General features: G+C 48.8%; 1 protein-coding gene across 1 annotated transcript; it reads left to right on the top strand.

The window, feature by feature from the left end:
* Positions 1-1,433: 1,433 nt before the first annotated feature.
* TRIB2 (tribbles pseudokinase 2) lies at positions 1,434-22,282 on the top strand. The gene is made up of 3 exons (XM_033125145.1): positions 1,434-3,076; positions 7,836-8,128; positions 21,236-22,282. The coding sequence occupies exons 1-3, from the start codon at positions 2,807-2,809 to the stop codon at positions 21,702-21,704; spliced, it is 1,032 nt and encodes a 343-aa protein (XP_032981036.1). The 5' UTR covers positions 1,434-2,806; the 3' UTR covers positions 21,705-22,282.
* The last annotated feature ends 876 nt before the right edge of the window (positions 22,283-23,158 follow it).

Raw genomic sequence — 23,158 nt, 5'->3', positions numbered from 1 at the left:
ACACTTTTTGACCTTCTTTTCAAACTCTGGTCCTGTGGCAGCCTGCTGTAGTGTCCTCTCTGGCCAACTTCCCAGGAACTCCTTATCGCTACAGTAACTTGGTTGTGTATAATTATAAATTATGCAGGAGTGGGCATATTTGGAACTAGCTCTCCTTTTCAGTCAAAAGTGTCCTACTGTGGGCAATAAATTATATGGTCCCCTTTCTCTCCCCCACTGGAAAATATGTATAAATGCATGTAAAAGCTCAGAGGGCTCCCGGAGTCTTCTAAACTCCCCTTTCGCGGTCCCTTGGCTTGCTTCATTTATTTATTTATTTATTTATTTATTTTAGTTAGTTAGTTAGTTAGTTAGTTAGTTAGTTAGTTTGTTCCCCAACCAGATTGATTCTGATTTACCAGGATACATTAAGGCCTGGAGTCTCATGCCTCTGCCTGAGTCCAGGCACCTTTCCTGTTGTGTTTCTGCCCAGACCAGAGGACTGGGGAGAATAAAAGGGGGTGGGGTGGGAGGCGGGAAACATCAACCCTACATGACTCTCAATGTTGAATTCATTTGCGATCCATGTAGGTGTAGGAGTGGGGGTGCGCTAAGAGAAGAGGATCCATGCAGCCCAGCACTCGGGTTAGGAACCAGGAGCCCTGGTGTGAGGTGTGGGTGCAGAGGTTTGTTGTCACTCAGCCACCAAGGAAGGCCCTCTGGGCACTGTCCTGGAAGGGGAAGAGTGAGTGATTAAATTTGGTCCGAGTCAAACGGTGACTTCAGCTGGTCTGCTGAAAATAATCCAAGCCCGGAGGGAGCGGGGCAGGAGGAGGGTGACACCAACTAAAAGCAGTCAATGTTTTAAAATTTGGAAGATGTTGGAAAAAGATGATGAAACTAATTTTTGAAACCCCATTCAGCACTGATACCAACACATTGTTCACCAGAGAAGAGCTCTTTGCTCGCGCACCCTCTGAGGAGCATGATGCTCAGGGGGTGCCTAGATTTCTGGGAAAAGGCGCCGGGAAGATGAACCAGGTGTGAAAAAGTACACCAGGCACTGCAGGAACTGCTGGCTAGGGGGAGACCGGGGGGCAGTTCCCGCGCCACTCCACCCTCCTTTTCCGAGGCCAGTGCGCTCACTCCCTAGCCCCGGGCCGCGGAAGGATATTGCACTTTGTTTACAGAGCCCAGGCCTCGAGCGGCTAGGCCAGCGCCCGCGCCCCGGCCCGGGAGCTGCAATGGCAGTGGCAGCCGCCGGCGCCGCCGGCGGGCGAGGGGAGCCGCCCGCGGACTGGCAGCCGCGAGGCTGATTGATGGGCGCCCGGCTCAATGAGGGGGGCCCGGGCGGGGGCGGGGCGGGGCCGGCTCCGAGTTGAGCCAGTCGCCGGTGCCGCGGAGGCTGGGGGGGGTGGGGGTGGCGGGGTGGGGGGGCGGAGGCTCCGTGGAAATGTGTCGGTGACATTGAATGGGGAGACCGAGCGCGAGCGAGGCGCGCGCGCGCACACACGCGCACACCCGGCCCCGCTCGCTCCGAGATCCCCGGCCACGTAAGTAACTATTAATACCGCCTCGCCGGGAGATGCGGGCGTGCTGAGCTCGGGGATTGGCCTCGGGCACCGTCGGCCGTCCCCTTCAATTTTAAATACACATTCCTCTTACCTCCGAGGGGGGAAGAAACAAATAAAAGAAGAAGAAAAGCCCTCAATTTCCTCCAAAACCTACCCGGCCAGGCAGTCGGGTGTAGGGTAGGGGGAGACCGAGTGGTTGCAAATTTTTCCGAGGCAAGATCCAGGTACCCAGCGGGAAAGGAGCGCGGCGAGTGAGCAGGGCTGGGGGCGCATCCCCTACCAGCGCCCGGAGGATCCCTGGACGCTCGGGCTGGGGAAATCGGAGAGCACTGATCTGCCCCGGTCCCTGCCCGCACTTCTCCCAGTATTCGGAGGACGACCAGGAGCGCGAGCGAGCGGCTGGCGACAGCATGAGCCTGTGCTGACCTCCGCCCGGCCCGCCGAGCCCTGGGCTTTGTCGCGGTACCTGCGCATGGCCCGCGCCACTACTCTGCACCCAGCTTTTGCAATCTTTTGTTGGCAGCGTTGACCGCTCTAAGTTAAATGCTCCCTTGCTATTTTTTTGTCTGTTTGTTTAATTTTGGGAGAGCTCTTGCGATCTTGGAAAAGCCTCAGACGCCATCTACAGTTAAATCGTAGGTAACTACCCTCTCCGGCACCCCCCCTTCCACGCCCCCCACCCTTTCCACCAAAAAAGGGGGTGCAGCGCGGATTCCGTCTGCCGAGCGGCGCGAGCCGGTAGACCCGTGCTGATTTCCTTTTTCTTTTTGTTGGGTTTCTAACGCGCGGAGAGCAATCCGCAGCCGTGCGCTCGGCGAAGATTGCACCAACTAGAGCAGGGCTCCACCGCCTCGTCTGCGAGTCGGAAGCCTGCGTGGGGATTGCTCCGGGGGACCCGGCGCTGCAGCTCCCACCTTAGCAATCCAGTTCCTCGTCTACATCCACGTTGGGAAGAGAGGGAGAGAGAGAAACTAAAAGTGCGGAGATTGTGCATATCGCTGGCTGCTTTGGGGTAACAAAAGGACCCGAGCTGCTGCCGACCGAGTGCCCCTGGGAGCCGGGCTCGGAGCAGACCAGGTGCCCCGCGGCGCCCTTTGGGGGGTTCTAACTCTTTCTCTACGTAGCCCTCTTCTCGTTCCTTCCCCTCGCGTCCCCTTTTAAAATCCGTGGCACGGAGGCGCCTGCAGCCGCACTCGCCAGCGACTCATCCCTCCAGAGGGTTTTTTTTGTTTGTCGTGTGCGATCCCACACTCATGAACATACACAGGTCTACCCCCATCACAATTGCAAGATATGGGAGATCGCGGAACAAAACCCAGGATTTCGAAGAGTTGTCGTCTATAAGGTCCGCGGAGCCCAGCCAGAGTTTCAGCCCGAACCTCGGCTCCCCGAGCCCGCCGGAGACTCCGAACTTGTCGCATTGCGTTTCTTGCATCGGGAAATACTTATTGTTGGAACCTCTGGAGGGAGACCACGTTTTTCGTGCAGTGCATCTGCACAGTGGAGAGGAGCTGGTGTGCAAGGTAAAGAGCCCGGGGTTTGCTTTTGCTTTTTGTCTTTTAAAAAGATTTCCCGGCGGTGTGGAAGGGGCTGGATGGTGCGGGAGGTCGCGGAGCCCTGGAGTCTGGGCGAGGGAGATTCGCGGGATAATAATCCGTGGCCTCGTTAAATAGATATATTTATTTATTTTGTTCATGTGCGACTAGCTGTGAAGTTTTTAGAGCGTTGCAGACAATGGGGCGGGCTGTGGCGGGGCTGTTTTGGGGAGAGCCGGGGGCGGGGAGGGCGGCGGAGCCGCGCGGGGGCCACAGACACGCGTGCTCCCAGGATCTCGGGGAGCTCCTCCGCGCGAGGCCAGGTTCCACTGACCAGGGGATTTCTCTCGGTGTCTAGCCCCCTCCCCTTCCAACATGGAGCAGGGAATCCCCCGCTAATTTTAAGGCACTGATGACTTGGTTCCTTTTGCAGCCATTGTTCTTAGCTGCGTGCAGGTGTTAAACCTTTGTTCCGAAGGTGCCCTTTAAAAGGACACACAAAGGTGTCCCTTCTGGCTGAGCCCAGGGGCCCAGCGCGGGGTAAGAGTTTACAAAGAGCTTTCTTGTGCCTGGATCTTTGAAAGGAGGGTTGGGGGGTGGAAATCAAAGCCGCCTGCGCACCTTGGGGTGTAGGAAATAGTGACTCCTTTGGGTCTTTCATGTCTCGGTTTCTTCTCATCCCCAGACTTCCGTGCTTGAATCCCCTTCGTCCTCCCTCACTCCCCGACCCCACATATACCTTTGCGTGTCCGATTTGGAGCCCCAGATCTGGACACTGCAATTTCCTTTTTGTCTTTGACCCTAAAGAGTGACTGGTTGCTGTATGTGTGTCTGTGTGTCTTTGTAGGCACCCACGGGGCTCCAGACAAGCGGGTTAGCACGGGAATAGTTGCAAAAAAAGAGAAGACAGTAGAGCCTACCAGCTACCCAGGAATTGGACATAGATCAAGAATTCATTGTCACTTAATTTTAGATTTTCCTCACTGTTGTTTTTTCCTGGGGGAATGTAATGGGGGGGGTCGTGAGTAGTGGGGACCCCTGCTGTCTTTGAAATGGGCACTCAGCACAGCTTTGCTACAAATAATGTGTGACACTTTTACCATTAACCACAGACTGCTTTGTGGAATTTATTTGGTAGGGCACTGGAGTATTTCATTGTAAAACATGGGTTTTGTGGAGGTCTGTAGTCAGTTTTGCAATTGTTCAGTTCAGACCTTGGGGGAAAATAAGAGACTCTTTTAAATATTACTCTGCTTGTAGTGAGCATTTGGCATTTTGCATCTTCTCCAAGTTATTGACACCCAGACCAACTGTGCCTGGTTAACCAAAATGCAGTAGGCTGTTCAGAGCTGGATTGAATTCTCAGAAGACCTACACGTTGCACAATAGAATATTCATCCTTTGAAATGAATGAATTCCACAGAGCTGCCAGTCTCTGATGAAATATGCACAATCACCCAGCAGTGAGTGATTTCACTGCTTTTGCTCAACTTCGGGACAGCATTTTCATATTTTTCAAAGGCTGGAGATGCTTTTAAGTGCAGGGACTCTGCCGCCAAATTCTGCAGGAACATCTTGCTGTTATTTCTTTGTTTAAAAGCAGAGGTAACTCTGGCCCTTGCTCTTTTTTTTCTCCTTTCAGATTCTTAAAGACATATTTCACTTTGGGCTGACCTTACGGTGTCATTTGCTGACTTGCTCTGTGGACTGAAACTGTACTTAATCTGCTGGTTTAGTTATTGCAAAGATTGAATCAACCCCTCACCAATTACTGTGTGGCTGCAAGTGGATTTAAGTGCAGTATCATTGTTCTGCTTGACAGAGGTCATCCCTTTAAGACACAGCAGCTTCTGTTTTCCTCCCTTTTTACCAGAGGTGAAGTGGGTGACTTCTTCTGCAAGCATAGTGGTACATATCCTAGGAAACTCCAAGTGGTTTTATAAGGCTGCTTCTACGAACTACTCTCAGATGGTTACTGTGAACTCTTGGCTTACTGCAAGGATCAGTGAAATCTACACATTGATCAAGTTCCTTTTGATGTCTTTAGAATATAGGGTTCTTGGCTCCTAGTTATGTGTTGAGCCAAGAAAAAAGTCTTTGCAACAACAGATCAAATGTAAAGATGCCAATTATCGTAGGAGACTATATAGAGAATTCTATAGGACACTATTTGGGGGGAGAAAGATTTGAGGGTCATTTAACCAAAATAATCAAGCCTGTTTATTGTCTTCATGTGACTACTTTAAGCTAGGCAAAGGAAGGAAGGGGGCTTTCGGGGGTCTTTAGCTTATTGTTTTCATGGCAATACTGGTAGCTACCGTGTAGGTTGACATAATTATACTATCTTGGCAGAATGGGTGCTTTTTTTTTTTCAATTGCTATTAAAGATGGCCCACTCTTACTGCTTTATCTGAATTGTCACATTATATAACTAAGGCTCCAGATTAAACATTTAAAAGAAACTCGCAACCAGGCTTATGGCTTGATTTTGCACTTGAGGGTGATGGTTTAAATACCAATCCAAGCCCATAAATGCCTGTTACAGCTACTAATAAAGTTTGGTTCCTACCCATCTGGGAAAACCTAAGTCCTTGCTTTATTTTTCATACTCTGTCCACCATCTTGAAATTTGGTCTCTTCTACAAAGGGTCTGGCTATATTTCGAAGCTGCCATGAATACGTGTTCTTTTTCTTTTCTTTTTTTTTTTTTAAATGCTATGTCCATTCAGTTTTTCAGCAGTGGGGCCGGATAATAGATGAAAGGTGCTGAGCAAAAATCACCTTTTATTTTTTTAAAATGCACTTGAAGCAGGAAGTATGTTATAAATAATCATACTCCATGAGCACTGGCCACAGAGACTGCAGCCTGGCCCTTCAGAATTCGGCATCCCGTTATATAACGCAGTGTTTACATTAGCCACTGCAAAGCGTTCATTACTCTCTCTGAAATTTTTGAGGCTTTCCTAGGTTCCTGCTGCTTGCAGTCTGGGTGTTCAAGTTGACTCAAGCATTTCAGATTCTTAATTGAACGGCCCTCGGAGGTCACTGCTCGGAGGTCATCGTTTGACAGTATCAGGGTGTGATTTGTGGTCTCTGGAGATGCTGAGCGAACTCATTCTTAAATTCTAGGTTGTAGTGGCAGCAGCTGTGCCGCTGTCCTGAGATGCCTCATTATGGTTCATTCACAACGTTACTCTGCTTCCTTACCCTGGGTGCAGCACCAGCACTACTGAGGTTCTTGCTGACCCTGTTTGATTCAGAGATTTTATTTTTCTGAAGCCAAGTGAGACTTATGGATTCTTAAATGGCAGCCTGAATCCCATGGGTTTCAGAAGGCCTGGGAATCTGCTTAAATCTGAAACCGTGCCTGCATTTGAGGATGGGCATTTTCCGCTAAGGGGACAGGGCTTTCATCAGATTCTCAGGTGGTATCTGGACCCAAAAAAGGTCAACAGGGTTCAAAATCAACATCTGCAGTTTCCGAAGAGGAGGGAGGTCCTACTGACCTGAAGTGCTTTATCCACTCCATCCAGATTAGTGATGGCTGAGCCAGGATTAGGGCCTCAAATTTGGTGATTTCTAGGCCAGCATTTTCCCACCGCCCTGCAAAATGATGATCAAGGAGAGTATGTTCTAACTAATGAAAAAGATTTGAGAAGCGAAATGATGGTGAACTGATAAGATGACGCGTATTGTTGTTAGAGCATTCCGGCCTTACATGCTTTCCAGCAAAGCGCCCCCACGCCTGCCCCCTCCTGCAGGCTCAGAATAGATCCACATTCCTGAGCAGATAGTAAAACCACATTCCAAACCCAGGGTTTTGTAGTCCTGATTTAGTAGAGGTCTGCAAATGAATGAAAGCTTTTCATTTTAACCTCAAAAATTTTCTGTAGGCTAATTCCTCTTACTAGCTCTGTTTCAAAAAGGTGTGGAGGGTGTTTTTCTCTTTAAATAACTCCTGCAATGAGGTGGCATTTCACAGGCTCATTTTGATTCATAGAAAATTATTGCATAACTGATTCATTGAGCCTAGATATCTGTGGAGGGAATAGAAAAAGAAGCAAGCTTTGGCTTTCCTCCGAACAAGGACTGTGTCCTGTTCCCAGCTCTGCCAGGCGGGGCTTGATTTGACTTGTGCTCTGAGCCTCAGTTTCCACATCTGTAAAATGAACGTATCGAATTAGGTCACCGTTAGGCACAGGCAAGATATTTAATCTGTTAATTGCTAGCATGTTGTATAATGCTACACATCACAATTGTATAATACAGAGTATGTTGGCTATAGTTGTATAGTGTTGATATACATTTTTGTTCTTTTTGTTGTTGTTGTTGCAGATAAATAAGGTGTTGTCTATGTAGCTTGGGGTGGGTCCCTCTCAGATTTTGCCTTCGTTCTTCTATAAACAGAGGCAATTGGCTTAGAGAGAAAAATACTAAAACTTACCATTTGTGCAGTGTTTTGCATCTTGCAAAGCACTTTTACCTTCATATTCTCATATCCTCCCAACACTGTGAGTCAAGTATCATTGGCCCGTTTTACACATGAAGACTTGGGGGCTCAGAGAGGTCAAGTGACTAATTCAAGGCCACACAGCTGATGGGATGCAGGGTCAGTGTGGTCTGGGTTCAAGCTCAGCATTCCTTGTGTCATCTCAAAAGCCTGTCCTGTGGCAAGCGACTGCATTCTGTGATTTGGTTGTAAGAGAGGCACCTCTGACTCTTGGTCTTATTGTCAATCCTGCCCTAGGTGTTTGATATCAGCTGCTACCAGGAGTCCCTGGCCCCGTGTTTTTGCCTGTCTGCCCACAGCAACATCAACCAAATCACCGAAATTATCCTGGGGGAGACCAAAGCCTATGTGTTCTTCGAGCGAAGCTATGGGGACATGCATTCCTTTGTCCGCACCTGCAAGAAGCTGAGGGAGGAGGAGGCAGCTAGACTGTTCTACCAGATCGCGTCGGCTGTGGCCCACTGTCATGACGGGGGGCTGGTGCTGCGTGATCTCAAGCTGCGGAAGTTCATCTTTAAGGACGAAGAAAGGTGAGTCTCATTCCCATCCAGACCCATGCAGGCTGCTCAGAGCACCTTGCTCGAGAGGTTGAATAGAGACTGTTTTGCTGCCTGTTGTCCAGGTGGGGAGAGGAAGCATGGAGGGACAGAGGGAGGTGAGTATTGCTATGTTTGATGTGCCCTTGGAAAACAAATCACCACTACTCTAAAGGCGTCATCCAATGCTCAAAGGACAGGTGCAGGAGAATCTGTGACTCGGTAATTATTTTTGGTTTGGTGTTGTGAACTCCGAAGGTGGCTGCAATCCTGTGTGGCATTTTCAATGTGCATAAGGCAAGATTTTGAAAATTCTACCTTCAGAATGCTCAGGTCCTGACATCAGTCATTTATCATTCATTCATTCACTCACTCGTTCAGTAGACATTTCCTAAATACATATTAAATATTAATCAACAATTCTCAGTACTATGAATGGCAAGATGCACTCGCTAGTAAACTGACCTATAAAGTGTTACTGGTCCTACATAAAGGTATGAATGAGTTAGGTGGGAACTGGGGGCTGGGTTTCAGTTATAACTAGGATTCAGAGAGTCGAGATGATTTTGGAGCCAAGACTTGAAAGATGAATATGTTATAGTCAGTGTGGGAAGGTTCCCAACCTTCCAGGTGAGGAAACTGCCAGTGTGAACGCACGGCCACGTGAAGGTCTCGGCTGTGTGAGGAGACAGCTGGCACAGTTGCTGGCATCTGGCTTCCATTCACGGTTCTTCCATTAACTCATTACATCCTATTTAGCAGACCCCACTGGGGCCCTGCTTTCTCCTCCAGCTGACTTTGATTGTTAAAAACTCTTTCAAGTTACTTTTTTCCTTTCTCATGTGCTTTTGTGGAGGGGTGGAGGCAACTGATTTATATTCATTGTTGACTATGCCAAGAATTGTTCTGGAGGCTCTGCATACATGATGCCATGCAATTCTCATGACTGCCTGGGCCATCCTCATCTCCTTTAGGAAGTGGAGAGTCCACTGCCACAAAGCTAGAAGGGACCATCTGCATACAATTCTAGTACACGTCATTCATTCCCTCTCAGCACACGTGTCTGGGATACCTTGTGTGTGTCTCGCTCTCAAACCTTTCTGCCTTCCGGTTAGTTGGCTTTTTTAGGCTACTGCTTATAGAAGCTTGATGACATCCAAATCAGAGCTAGTGGTGTGTGTTCTGGTGTTTCCACCTTCGTGGTTTGAGCTATTTGGGAAATACATGTCTGGGGAGCATTTTGGGATTCACAAAGGTAAAGTGCCTGTGGTTACTTAACCCAAATGGGATAATTTCATGAACACTTATAATCCGGCTGAGTGCACAAAGTGCAGACGGCCGCTGGGTTTCCTAGGCCCACAGAGGTTGTTTATCGTTCCATATTTTTACCCATAAAAGGGTTGTCAGAGGCATGTGTGGCAGCTAGCATTCTCATCTTTGACAGTGGATGGCTTCTTGTTTTATTAACAAACTGAAGAAGAAGAAGCTACTCTAAGATCCAGAGTGCGGGACAACCCTTGGAGCTTGGAGACCCAGGTCCTTATCCTGGTATTGCCTTTGATACCCTCTGTGATCTGGCCTCAAGTTCCTCATCCTTTTATTGTCCTGGCTCTGTTATATTGGCTCTAACTTTCAGGTATGTGCTTCTTTGAATATTCTCATTTGGAAGACATATATGGGGACATATATGGGGATATATATCTTCCAAATGAGGATATTCAAAGAAGCACATACCTGAAAGTTAGAGCCAATATAACAGATATATCTGTGTGTGTGTGTGTGTGTGTGTGTATATATATATATATATATATATATATATATATAAACAGATATATATATCTGGCACCCAACAGAATACTGGCAAATGTATCCTTTTTGCCCTTCTGTGTTCCACTGTCCTTAGAGATCTAATAACTATAACTACAACTATAAGAGGTACTATTTGGTGGCTTCTATAAGATCCTACTATGAGGTTATCCTTTAACTTACTGCTCTACAAATTGGAGAGGTGAGACTCTGGTTTTGTCACTGAGCATATTTCTCCTTGTGTGTTACCCTGCAGCCACTGAGTTTCACAGCACAGTCTCTCCTTGTTGGCCTTTACAGTGGCCTGAGGGGAACAGGAGTCAGGGGCTCTGGGACCACATTGGAGCTTATGATGCTGGCAGCCTTCACCTTCTATCCTAAGGAATAGGACCTAATCAATAGGCATTTTAATAGGACTAAAGCTTGTTCCTCTACACCTTTGAAAATGTGAGGAAACGATGGGTTGAATTGGAAGGGCTTTTGAAAGTTAAATAATGGCATCTGCCTGTTTTCTGAACCTTTATGCATCGGTCCTTTGGGGGAACAGCCTACAAGAGACTTGGAAGTACTGCTTTATTAAGCTTCAAATCACCAGACACCTTTATCCGTCTTCTCTCAAGGATGTGCTTGTTGTTCCTTGATCTTGAAAATCAAGGTGAAAGCATTGCCTAGTGACAATGGCTGAGCCCTGCCTGGTTCAGAACGAGATCTGCCTATGGGTTGACTCCTTGTGCATAGATTTTAGATTCTGGGCCATCTGTATTCTGAATCCATGGCCATCCATGAAAACATTCTTAGTGGAACTGTCAGCACCGTAAGTCCAGATTCCCACGAGCAGCTTTGCAGACATTGTACAAAGATGACACTCAACATTATGTGAGACCCCACGCCAGTGTACCTTCTGCCTGTGTTGAATCAGGGGCACCTCAGATACTTCTACTTCTGTTTCTTCTGTTTTGATTTGGGTTCTAGATTCAGCTTCTGGCTCTGCCATTTACTGGTTCCCAGGTCTTAGATAGGTCATCGAATGCTTCTGAGCTTCAGTTTCCTCAACGCAAAAATAATAATTGCATCCCTGTAGGTTGTGAAAGTTAAATAGGATGCTTCTGTGACTCACGGAGCAGGGCGGGCACTCACTCATGGACAGCTGATTCTAGAGTCATTGATAAAACGGTCCCATTATGGGGAGCAGGTCCCAGGGCTCGGAGTTCATGGAGAATGTGGTCTATCTCTTTGGCAGCCATTTCTGTGAAGAGTGGAGTCCTTGTGATGTAAAGGTTTGGATTTAAGCCACACCCTCTTTTGTTTGTTTAATTATAATCACTGAACCAGTCCTTAGAGGGCCACTGAGAGATCAAGTGCATGTGGTGTGGAACCTGCAGCGTGGAAAGGCCAGAAGGTTGACAAGATGTACGTGAGACTCACTTAGGAATGAAGGGTCCCATCGCCTAGACCGGCCACTGTGCTTTGCCCTGTGTGGCTGCTTCTTTCTCTCTGTCCTGGGATAGGGATGTTTCTGCAGAGCCAGTCCTCCTTCTGTTTGCATTTTGAGGAATTTGAGCCCTTACCCTGATTGAATTCTCCCTGGGCACACCCTCTGCCCCTTTGCATCCACAGTTCCTGGAGAAAAGTCCCAGCAGGAGGGCCCCCCTGTGGATTGCGGCCCAGAATCTGATAGAGGGCAGTGTCCACATTTCCAAAGGGCGTGCCCATGTCCTCCAGTTTCCCTCGCCCTGCTGTGGTATGAGTGATCTGCGTGGTCAGCTGTTCTTTGAGGCCCTGTGTTTCAGGGAAGGGCTGTGACTCCCCTGTGGAGTCAGAGTCAGGGTCTCGGACCCATAAGCTCTGGCACTTATTAGTGAACTTAACCTTGACAAGTTACCGAACCTTTTCTGCTCAGATTGCCTCTTCTGTAAAGTGGAGATAACAAGACTTTTCTCTTGGAATTAAATGAATTAGTGCAAGTGAACCCCGTGTTTGGCACATAATCAGCCATCAGCAAGCAGTAGCTCCTGTTGTCCTTAGCCTCCCTTGCACTGAGGTCTGGCCCTCTGGGTGACATCAGGCCAGCTTCCTGGCTCAGGATGTGGAGTCCTTAACCTGGCGCACCCTTGGGCTGCAGTCAGGGCTGCCTAAGGAAAGTTCCTACAGCAGTCCTGTTTTGATTTCTCTTCTCTCTGAGGACAAGGCTCTTTGCCATCCAGTCGAGGTTCAGTGTTGACAATTCTTGCACAGAAATACCCTGCGTGAACTGAGAGACATGGCTCTGTACACGTTTCTTCTTTGGTTAGAAGATCTTTATCTCTTGACGTCAGAGGTTTCATTTCCTCTGCTTTGTGGAAGCTGATCAGTGTCCGCTTCTGCAGGAGGGAGCCGGGACCCTTTGTAGGAACCCAGCAGTCCTGGGGCTTTCTGGGTAACAAAAGCCATCTGCCCAGTCCCCAGACCTGCACTTCCTGGTGGGGTGGGCTGAAGGTCTTTTCCCTCCCTCTCAGCCGGGGTCAGCACTCTCTTTCTCAGGTGTTAGGATCTCTGCTGGCTCTTCCTTTAGATCCCCAGGTTGTCCCACCTCTGTGGAAACTGCAGTATCTGACGAGGACGTACCTCTGTCATTGGAGCCCTGGAGATCAGGGTCTGCTTTCTTTCATTAGTAGTGATTTACATCATTTCAAATTGCAGGCTCATCGTATTCTAGGAAAACACCTTGCCTTTTTCCTTTGAAGGAGACAGAGGTCCTGGAAGGAATTCCCTTATTTACGTTGACCACTCTTATGTACTTGAGGCCCTGCCAACTTCCATCTTACTTCCATCCCCCCGTCTTCCCAGGATAGTAAGTGGTCCCCTCCCACAGCACCCATACTCACCTCTGTCTCCTCTCTATTCTAATTGTCCATGTGTGCAGCTTGAGGCTGTCCTCACCTCCTGCTGGACTGGGTGCTTCTTGGGCACCAAGGCTGTCTCCTGTTCACTGGAATGTGTTGGGCGTTGAATCAATGAAAATCTCCTTTATTGAGTAGGAGCAGCTCCGATGGGATTCCAGTGACAGAATGAGAGAGACAGGGGTAAGTACAGATCAGTAGCCTCCAGGCCATTGCCCAGAATGTGGGCCCTGAACGATGGAAACGCAGGGATCTGCCATGTGGACACCTTTGCAAAGGAGCAACTTTCAACGTTCCGTATCAAATACGAAATTACCCATCATCCCCATTTTGATTGAATAATTTATGCGAAGGTGACTCTTAGGTAAGACATTGTCGTCAGTGTCTGTGACGGGGTGTAATTCCCTTTATGAAGATCTTTTCTAATCCGTTAGAGGGGAGACCTTCCTCAGGGTTCTGTGTTCAGGACTTCTGGCTGGGCTGGTTACTATTTGTACTTAATAAATTAGCTGATGGGCTGGACTTAGGCCTGAAGCCAATGGAACTGAGGATACAGTGGTAGGAATTTTGATTTCTCTAGTTAGCTGTTTGACCTTGGCCTACCTTCTCTGTCACGGGTGGGACACGATGAACTTCAAGTATCCAGTACGGTGCACTGCAGGGACTTAAAAAGAAAGCCGTCGTGATTGCTCTCAGATGTCATCTGGTGGCTTTGGGCCTCATAACTCAACAACCTGGAGATGCATTTATTCATTCAACAAAAATTTATTGAGCACCTATTATATGCCAGGCAGTGTTCTAGGTGCTGGAGATACTACAATGACAAATGAGATAGAAACCCTTGCCCTCATGGGAATTATATTTTAGGGAAATAGTATTTAGGGTCCACCATGTGCCAGGCCCTATTCTGTGACACTTACATGAGCTAATTCAATCCAAATTAACTACTGTATTTATTTACATTAATTTAAAACCAATAAGTAAGGTAGTATTGTTATCACCATTGTACGCATGAGAAAATTGAGTCGCAGGGTCTCCCAGCTAATCAGTGGTGGACCTGAGATTTGTATCCAGTGCTCCTGACTCCTGAGCCGAGGCCCTCAAATACCACGTTGGCTCCAGGAAACAGACCCCTTGGGAACAAGGTAAAATACCACCCCTTGTGCCCAACCCATAGGAGTAATTTTCTCAGTCAGTTAGGCAGCAAGTGTACACCAGGAGAACGCCATTGCTGGAGTCTAAATGAAGCCCAGTATCTGATTTTCTCGGGGCAGTCACGACAGTCGTGGACTGGGCCACCAGCCCCATGGGCAGTCCTACCATGTGTTGTTGTTCCAGTTAATGGAGTAGGTTTTGTTTTCTTTACAGAATTGTGAGATGGGGTCCATTTATCTTTCTATCCCCCATGCCTAGCTCAGGACTCAGCCTTGTAAGTACTTGGTGAATGTGTGACAATTGACTACATGGGTGTACAGATAGCCCCATATGCTCTGGAGGCATAGAAAATCCCCTAGATATATTGATGATAGAAGGCAGGGGATGGAAACACATTTTAAATGTCCTTTACCCAGCATTCTTGGGAGTTTCTCTAAACCATGAAATAGAGTCCAGCCCGTTTGAAATATCCTTGGACTCTAGACATTGCAATTCTCAGGCACAATTGTGCCCAGATGCCCTGAGTCTAGATACCTGGCTAGACATGGGAGTCACACTATCTTGCAAACGTTTATTAAGCAGCCATTACGCACTACTCAGTCCTAGCTGCTGGGCTTGCCAGTATCAATACTGGGAGTCCTTGCTTAACAGCAGACACAGTGTAGAAGTTATTTTTCATACCGTGTTGCAGAGGACAGGTGTGCATTAGAGAGCTATCTGGAGCAGGAAAACAATGTTCCTACAGTGGAGTGGGGTGTAGAGAAGTGATTGGGTCAGGGAGCAGGTGGGCTCCTTCATGGGTTGGTCTGAGTGACATAGGGGAGGGGAGGGAGTCCAGAAAGTGAGCAAAGGCCAAGAGGCCGCACCCAGGTGTGTGTAGGGAAGGACATGCTGTGGGAGGGCACCATGTGGAGGGGACAGATGAGGCTGAAGAGGATAGCAGAGGTTTAGGGCCTTGAATACATGCCCATGACCTTGAACTTGACCTAAAATCCCAGAGGAGCCCTTGGAGAATTTTTCTAGACAGGGCAGGGGTGGGGTCAGGTTGGGGTTCTGGAAGTGTGTGTGAAGGATGGGCTTGGTCTGGGCATTGACTTTAGGCTGAACCAGGACTAAGGTAGTGGGGTTGGGGGCTGCCAGTAAGAGGGGAATTTAAACCCAATTGTTTTATGTTTATAGATAAAGAAATTGGGAGGAAGTTCTTCCCCAAAGTGCCATAATGTGTTAGTGGCGCGATCAAAAGCAGAACGCAGGTGTTGTGATTCCCTGAGCTTGTTCAGCGTGTGCCTGGGGCATCTCAGGGGACCCCCAGGTTAGGGCTGTCTGCCATGGGGACCATCCCAGTCTGGCCCAGCGTGTGGACTGACCAGTGGCTCACAGTGCTCCCTGGGGTGGCGGGGTCGGAGGGACTGGCCTGAACGCTGCTCCCACCCACCAATGGGGCCTTGGAAGGAAGGTTCTGGACCCCAAATCAGCAATATCAGCTCCCTGGGAGAGTCGGGGCTGGGTGGGCCTGCCACTGTCCAGCACTGAGCGGTAGATTGTGTGCAGAAGCTTTTCAGAGAGACCAAATCAGTTGATGATTGATTTGGAGCTGGGGGATCCTTCCGGAGCCAGGTGTAAATGCAGGAGAGCGGGCTAGAGGCGATGGGCGTGTTGACGAGGAGTCTGGTTCTGCTCTGCCTTTCTTGGCTTCCCTGTTTGTTCCTCTGGAGCCCACATGCAGGCTGCATCGTGTGTGTGCGTCTGTGTGGTGTCTCCCTGCAGTGGGAAGGCGTGGGAGGTGGCATGGCTTCCCCGTTCTCCCGGTGGCCAAGTGGCCGTGATGAATCAAGTGACTGGGCCTGCATGCAGACAACGCAGCTGGTGCTGTGCAAACACCTGGGTCCCTGAGTGGGATTGAGTTTCTCATCCCAACTATGGGATTTCCTAGCAAGTTACTTCATCTATCTGTGCTGTGATTTTCTCCTTCATCAATCTTGTTCAGGAGCCCCTTGTTCACCGCCCAGATTGTGTAACGTGCTGAGAGGACATACCGCCCTGTAGAACTAAGGAGTCCCTCCCCTGTGGCCCGTCGACCCTTCGCGGTCTTGGATCTACCCCATAGCTTTGGACCCACCCCATAGCTTGGCCTTCAGTGACTTCTCCAGATTCCGCTGACCTCAGGCCACCGGACTTCCCAGCCTGGCCAGGCCCACTTCATCTGGCTGAACGCCCAGCCTGGCCCTACCCTGGCCCGTCCTGTCCTGATCTCTTCCTGCTGCGAGCCCTGGGCAGTGTTTAAAGGTTTCAAAGCAAAGCATGAGGTGCTTGTGTAGGCTAGTTTTGATATTTTGGATGGAGCACTAAATTGGAAGGTTGAACCCTTGGGTTTGAATTCCAGCTCTGCCACTCACTTGTTAGATGACCTTGGACAAGTCACATCTGCATTCTGTACCTCAGTTTCTTCGTCTAGAAAATGGGCAGGTGCAGCTTCCTCTATTCACCTCAAGAGTGACAGCAATTAGACCATGTATGTGATGGTTTTGCATGTGATTTAGTGCTGAATAAACCGGGGGCCATATTTGTCTCCATACTCCCAGGGTCTTCCTTTAAAAGTTTCTCTGTCTTTGACACTAAGTAAATCTGTGATGTTGGTGCCAGAGTATATTTTGGAAAGTGTACCAACATGAGAATCCTCCCGACGTGGATTCAGAGCTCAGATTTTTTTCAGTTTGCCCAATAGAGGACCTAGGACATTTAATTCTGTCTCAGTTTCCGTACTTTTTTAGAAAGTTTGCACATACGTATATTTGCCTTTCAGGTTTGTTACAAGAAGTAGGGATGTAGACTGAAAAAAGTATTTAATGGGTGTTACTTGTCATATCTATACCCTCAGTGCCTTGTTTAAATGCCTGAATGGTTGGTGGGACATTTGATTTACTAGAACCACTGATGTTCCTGTTGATTTTTATGAACATTGATTTCTTTGCCTGGAAATTTGTAATCCCCAGACTCTTGAGGGGACCTCTGGTGTTTAATTCATGGTTGCTGTTGTTGTTAGTACAATTAGTATCGTAACAAGGATGTCATGTAGGAAATGTTGCAGTCCTTATAGCTTAAAAATGAAAACCAGGAGTTTTGGAGCTAGAAGAGCCCTCTTCAGTCCCTGTAGCCATAGGTTCTCACTTTACAGAAGGGAAACTGAGGCTGAAAGGGCCTGCACATTCGACTTAGTGGCCACAGGGAGCCCTTCGAGCCTCTGCTGAGAGTGGGCGGGGCATCGGGACTCTCAGGGCCAGTGTCACTGCTCCGCAGAGGCAGGGAGGGGCACTGTGTCCTGCTGGTCCTGGCTTCCTCACCTGGCGCCTGTCCGATGACACAGGCCTGGCACTGAGCTGCGCAGGCACACAGGCCGCCCTGTGGGAGCCTTGTTCATTCAGAGCTTGAAAGCAAAGCAGGCTGTTCCTGCCCATGCCAGGGACAGGTTGCAGGACACATGCTGAGATGCAGCACCTCGGCCAAGTCCGCCGTCCTGCGCTGGGCACGTGGCTCTTTCCTCTGGGAAACTGCAGTCGATAGCCACTGTCATTTACCGCTTTTTGGTCACAGAAATCTCCACCATCCCCCCTTGTCACGTTCAGGCACCTGTCTTTGTCATGTACCATCTCTAGTCCCACCACGTCCATGAGCTCTGTCCTGGTGACCGTACTCGGGACTGAATAGAATGAACAGGGGTAAGCTGGACACTGGGCGGGAAGAACATTCCAGGCACGGGGAGAAACAAGTGCACAGAGTGCCGAGGAAGGAGCCGGGCACAGAATTCACATCCACTTCAAGCTCCCTGAGGCTTGTTTGTCTTCTGCTCTGGGCTGCAGGGTTGAAGGTGGGGCGTTATCTTAATCCTACAATCCGTCATAGTTGCCACGACTGTTGCTAGGTTCTTCCATAGATAACTGTACAGGTACTGTGCAAGCCTTGTTCTTTTAATCCTCACAGAAACGGAGACGATGAGTGTTGCTTGTCATGTCTGTACCCCCGGTGCCTAGTTTGAATGCCTGAATGATTAGTGGGACATTTGGATTACTAGAATCACTCACTTATGGTCCTGTTGATTTTTATGAAAATGGATTTCTTTACCTGGAAATTTATAAACCCCAGACTCTTCAGGAGATATTAGAGTTTGAAAGCAGTTTCATTCATTTCCTCATATTTGGACTCGTGCAGGCGCTCCGCCAGGCCCTCCTGACACATGCTTTTGAGAGGAGAGGGCCGTGGCTCCCATTCCCAGAGAGGGGGCCATGCCCTAGAGACCTTCCTTGCATAACAAGTCCGTGGGGACTGGAGCCGGAACTCCAGCCAGGCCTCAGGTCCCTGACTTGTGTGCACCCTGGAAGGTCCTTGTTTAAAGACGCAATCCAGACCTCTTGCCTCGACCCTTGCCTAGGAGTGATGTAAACAAGTTCAGGATGTTCCGAGAAGCCGGTCAGGTCAGAAGAATGCCTGCGATGCTGTTTCCTCCCGTCCTTTTCCAGGCTTCTCTCTCCCTTCTCCCTCCCCAGCGAGGCCCGCTCTCCCTGACGGAGGCTCGTGGACTGAGCCCCGCTGGGTGAGGTTTCAGGTGCTCGGGGTGGTGAGGGGCTGGCCTGAGCGCCAGGTGCTCACAGCCCAGGGAGATGTGAGCGCTCCGCCCCCAAATGGCCTTATAGCTTCGCCAGCTGAGCTGACTTACTCCTTCTGAGCATCAGCGTCCACATGAAGGAATGATAATTCCTACTTTGGAAGGTGACTGTATGAACTTTAAAGAGAAAATATACGCGGATACCTAGCACACGTGTAGGTCCGTAGGTAGTATTTGATATTTGGTGCCTGGTAATTTTCATAGGCAGAACTTGAACCCCGTTCTCCCCGACTTCATGACTGAGTTGCCCTGGTTTCTGGGTGGCTGCCCTACCCCCAGCACACACTGTACCTGAAGTGACAGGCAGGTGGGGGCACTGAAGACGCAGCCTCTGTAGAGAGGAGGATGAGGTGGCAGATGGGTGAGCTGAGGGGCCGCTGAACCACGGCAAGAAGCATGTCTTTTTAGTTCACAGATTCCTTAGGTGTTTGCATAGCTGCTTCGTCCTGTACTGAGGTGTGGGCGGGAGAGAGGTGAACTCCACTGAAGGGGTTAACTGATAAGGTACAAAAAAAAAACCATCCTCATTTTCTAGGGCCCTTTTTTACGATCTGGAGAAGGGTTCCAGAAGAGGGGTTAGGATGCAAGTGTGGTCACTGCTGCCTGGAAGTAGGAGGGGGTCGGGGGGCGGGGAACTGGGTGAAGGACAGAGTCAGAACCTTGGGTTGTGACCTGGAAGGGGATAAGAATGAAAAAAGGGCTATAGATTTGGCTTAGCATAATGAGCTTGAGGTGGAGAAGCCTGTCCCCTGAGAGGGCTGAGTCACATCTTCCTGGGGCACTCACTGAAGTTGCCTGAGGCGCTGTCGTTTACAAAGCCTGTCTGTCATAGATCCTGCACTTGACCTGCGCTGAATCCTGGTCGGGTAGGCAGAGCAGGACCCTTGTTCTGTGAAAGGTGAGCACATGGAAGCTCCAAAGAGTTTTCAGTGTGACTGTCCCCTTCACTTTCGGATTAAGGGTCTGCTGTGTGGTCGGTACTAGTTGAGATGCTTCAGGTGTGGCAGGAAACACAGGTGGTGATCTCTACGTGCAAAGTGACCCCAGCCTCCTGCCCATGGGCTCCTGGGGGTGAGGAATGAGGCGATCCCCCTGAGATGAGCACCGGAATCATACAGAGTAAACACGCATAACTGGAAACTGGAGAAGGATTCCAGAAGAAGGGTTAGGATGCAAGTGTGGTCCTTGCAAGTGTGGTCCTAGGCGTTTCGTGTGGTCCTGAGGGGCCTGGGGAAAGGGGGTGGGGTGGGCGTGCTCCTTTATATAGGATCGTTAGGCAAGGCCTCTTTAATAAAGCTCATCTGAGCAGAGACCTGAAAAAAGTGAGCATCTGGGAACTGTGCATGTGTCTGGGGAAAGAGTATTCCGGGTGGGGAGAACCTGTACAAATGCCCCAGGAAGGATGGAGGTCAGCCAGCATATATGAGGAGCAGTGAAGAGGCTGGGATGGAAAGGGGGAATGTGGCTGAAAATGTGGTTGAGAGCCTGGGGTCACCCTGCAGCCTTGGCAGATGTTGACCCCCACTTGGTAGAGCTGAAATGGCACTGCAGGGTTTTGGCAGAGGAACCCAGCGCCAAACCTGATCCTCTGCTGGACGGTCCCTTGTCACACAGATGGGTGGGCTTATTATGTCCACTGCTGTAATTACTCCCATAGCTACTCTGCTTCCAAGACAGTGAACTTGGAGGGGAGGAGTCTGCCTTGCTCCTGAGGCTCGAGTTTAAGGGTGAGATGGGGAGGAGGAAGCAGCAGAGGGAGCCCACTTTTGCTGTGGCTGTGTCTCCCTCCCCACCCCAGCCCCCACCCCTCGGGTGCCACTGACTCCCCTCCAATCTTGGGACATCTAGCCAGGCTGGAGTGAGTGGATCAGCGCCACCCGCCACTGTAAATGAGAAAAGGCAAAAGGAAGGAGATTTGTGTTTAATCAGCTCAATTCCAGATTAGCACATCTAGACTCTTCCTGTGTTTATACATCATTAGCTGTAGGGAGAGGAGAAGAACACGTGTACTCTGGACTATAATAGACCATGTGAGAACAAATAAAGTTACTCTGTGCCTTGATGTTCTTATCTGTAAAATGGGATAATTAAATCTTCCATGTCAAACAAAAGCACTGGTGTGAGGCTAAAATGCAATGAGTAATGTGAAGGGTCCTTGCAGCCTGTGTTACATCATGTTAGCCAGAAGTTTGCCAGAAGTGGACAGAGCTTCTGTGAGCGTCACAGTTGATTGGACCTGAGTTCAAATCCTGGAAATCCCCATCATTACTCAGATGTGACTTTAAGAAAATTACTTCACCTCATGTTCCCTCAGCACTGAGACAGGACAATAATGTGATTTATGGTTTGTTTGCTTGCTGAAGGTTGAAGTCCCCCAATAGATTGTAAGCTTCATGCGAAGTCCTTGGTGGTCTGTTCGCTTCTGTGTCCCCAACCCTGGAATGGTGTCTGGCACCGAGAAGGTGCTGCGTGAGTAATGTTTGGCTGGTTGAATGAATGAATGAAGGGTCATTGGAAACTTAGCAGGAGCTGTGATCTAAGGATGGGATTCTGGGGTTTCAGAGCACCCTCAGAGCTCATGTTTTCCTCCCTTTCTTGCAGGACTCGGGTCAAGCTGGAAAGCCTGGAAGACGCCTACATTCTGCGGGGAGACGATGACTCCCTCTCTGACAAGCACGGCTGCCCTGCTTACGTGAGCCCGGAGATCTTGAACACCAGTGGCAGCTACTCGGGCAAAGCAGCCGACGTGTGGAGCCTGGGAGTGATGCTTTACACCATGTTGGTCGGGCGGTACCCTTTCCATGACATTGAGCCCAGTTCCCTCTTCAGCAAGATCCGGCGTGGCCAGTTCAACATTCCAGAGACTCTGTCACCCAAGGCCAAGTGCCTCATCCGAAGTATCCTGCGGAGGGAGCCCTCCGAGCGGCTGACCTCGCAGGAAATTCTGGACCATCCTTGGTTTTCTACAGATTTTAGCGTCTCGAATTCAGGATACGGTGCTAAGGAAGTGTCTGATCAGCTGGTGCCGGACGTCAACATGGAAGAGAACTTGGACCCTTTCTTTAACTGAGCTCACACCCCACAGAGACTGAGCAGGTACCAGGAGTGAGAGAGGGCAGCAGAAAGGAGTTCTTCCAGGGAACACGTGTCACCTGGCTTGGTAGCGAGAAAGACACTGACAGTCACAAGTTTCTTGGTTCAAAGAAGGAAAACCTTCAAGGAGCGGACTGAACATGTAGCATGGGGGCAAGAGATGCGGGGTGGGGGTCGGGCTCTGGGGTCAGGTCAGATGGGTGGGAGCCCCCTGGAGCCTCTTTTCCCTGATGTAGCCCCAGAGACCACCCCTGTCAGTTGGGCCACTTCCGCCTACCCCACTTTTCAATTTTTTTCAAAAATAGTTGTAGATCCTGACAGAATTGAAACTCTCTGCCTCAAACACACATCTTGGCATCGCACTGTTAGAATTTAACTTCTTGTCATGATTCAGGGAAGGTACAATTGGCCAAGGGTTTTTTTTTTTTTTTTGGTTGTTTTTTTTTCTTCTTCTTCTTTTTAAACAAGCCAACCACCTATCTGATAATTAATGGGGTTCATTTAAAAAAATTCGGTGCACACAGACTGACACGAAACCTGGGTGCTAAACTAAAAGAAAATAAAGTCCAGTTTGTGTCTCTTAATCGTTCTCTTCAACTCCTTTCTTCTCAACAAACTATTTAATATCCTAGTCAGGAAATGACGTGCTAATGCTTTGCTCCCTGAAGGGGAAAAAAAAAATCTGTCCTCTAATAAGCTACTCTGTTTTGTGTCCATTGGTTTGTGGCAGGAAGCTATTAGAAGTCAAACTTCCAGATGCATTACTGCTATAATTTAAAGAAAGAAGGGAAAAAGAATGGAAAAGAGAACTTGAACTTCTTTCTCCTGTCGAAGGATGAGGGTTGCATTACAAGCGTTCCTCTTGGCTGAGATGATGTCAGTGGTCTGAGATAGCAGGAAGCTTCTGGAGTCTTAAGCTTTTGCAACCCTCTGCTTTCAACTAAACATTTGTGTTTTATTGGAAACTAGTGAAACAAAGCAGGTTGTCCCACATGTATAAAATACAGGGCAGCTATTTAGTTTTCTTCATGAAGAACGATGCTTTTGGCTTGGAAGGCCCTCTGGTTTGGACAAAAACTCTCGGTAGAGACAAGTGGGAAAGAAAATAAGCTGAAAGCTAGGCCGATATAAATAAAAACAGCTCTCTAGCCCAATACGCACCTTCGTATCTTCAAGAATTCTTCTATTTATTAAGGAAAATGTCACATTGTGATGCATTAAGCCAGTACTTCAATTACGGGTTGACTCGGGATGACATGTTACATGCTGTCGTTAACATTTATATATATTTTATTTCTTGTTTGAGTATTTCTGTCCCTGAAATAACCTTTTCTTTAGCTTTTCCAGGTAGCTTTATTTGATTTCGAGTGGCCAATGTTTTCTTTTTTTTTTTTTTTTAATTAACGGCTTTTCTATTGCTGTATGATACAG

The sequence above is a fragment of the Rhinolophus ferrumequinum genome, chromosome 13 (genome assembly GCF_004115265.2).
Source record: "Rhinolophus ferrumequinum isolate MPI-CBG mRhiFer1 chromosome 13, mRhiFer1_v1.p, whole genome shotgun sequence".
NCBI classification, from domain to species: domain Eukaryota; kingdom Metazoa; phylum Chordata; class Mammalia; order Chiroptera; family Rhinolophidae; genus Rhinolophus; species Rhinolophus ferrumequinum.
This window is presented reverse-complemented; position numbering and strand designations above follow the sequence as displayed.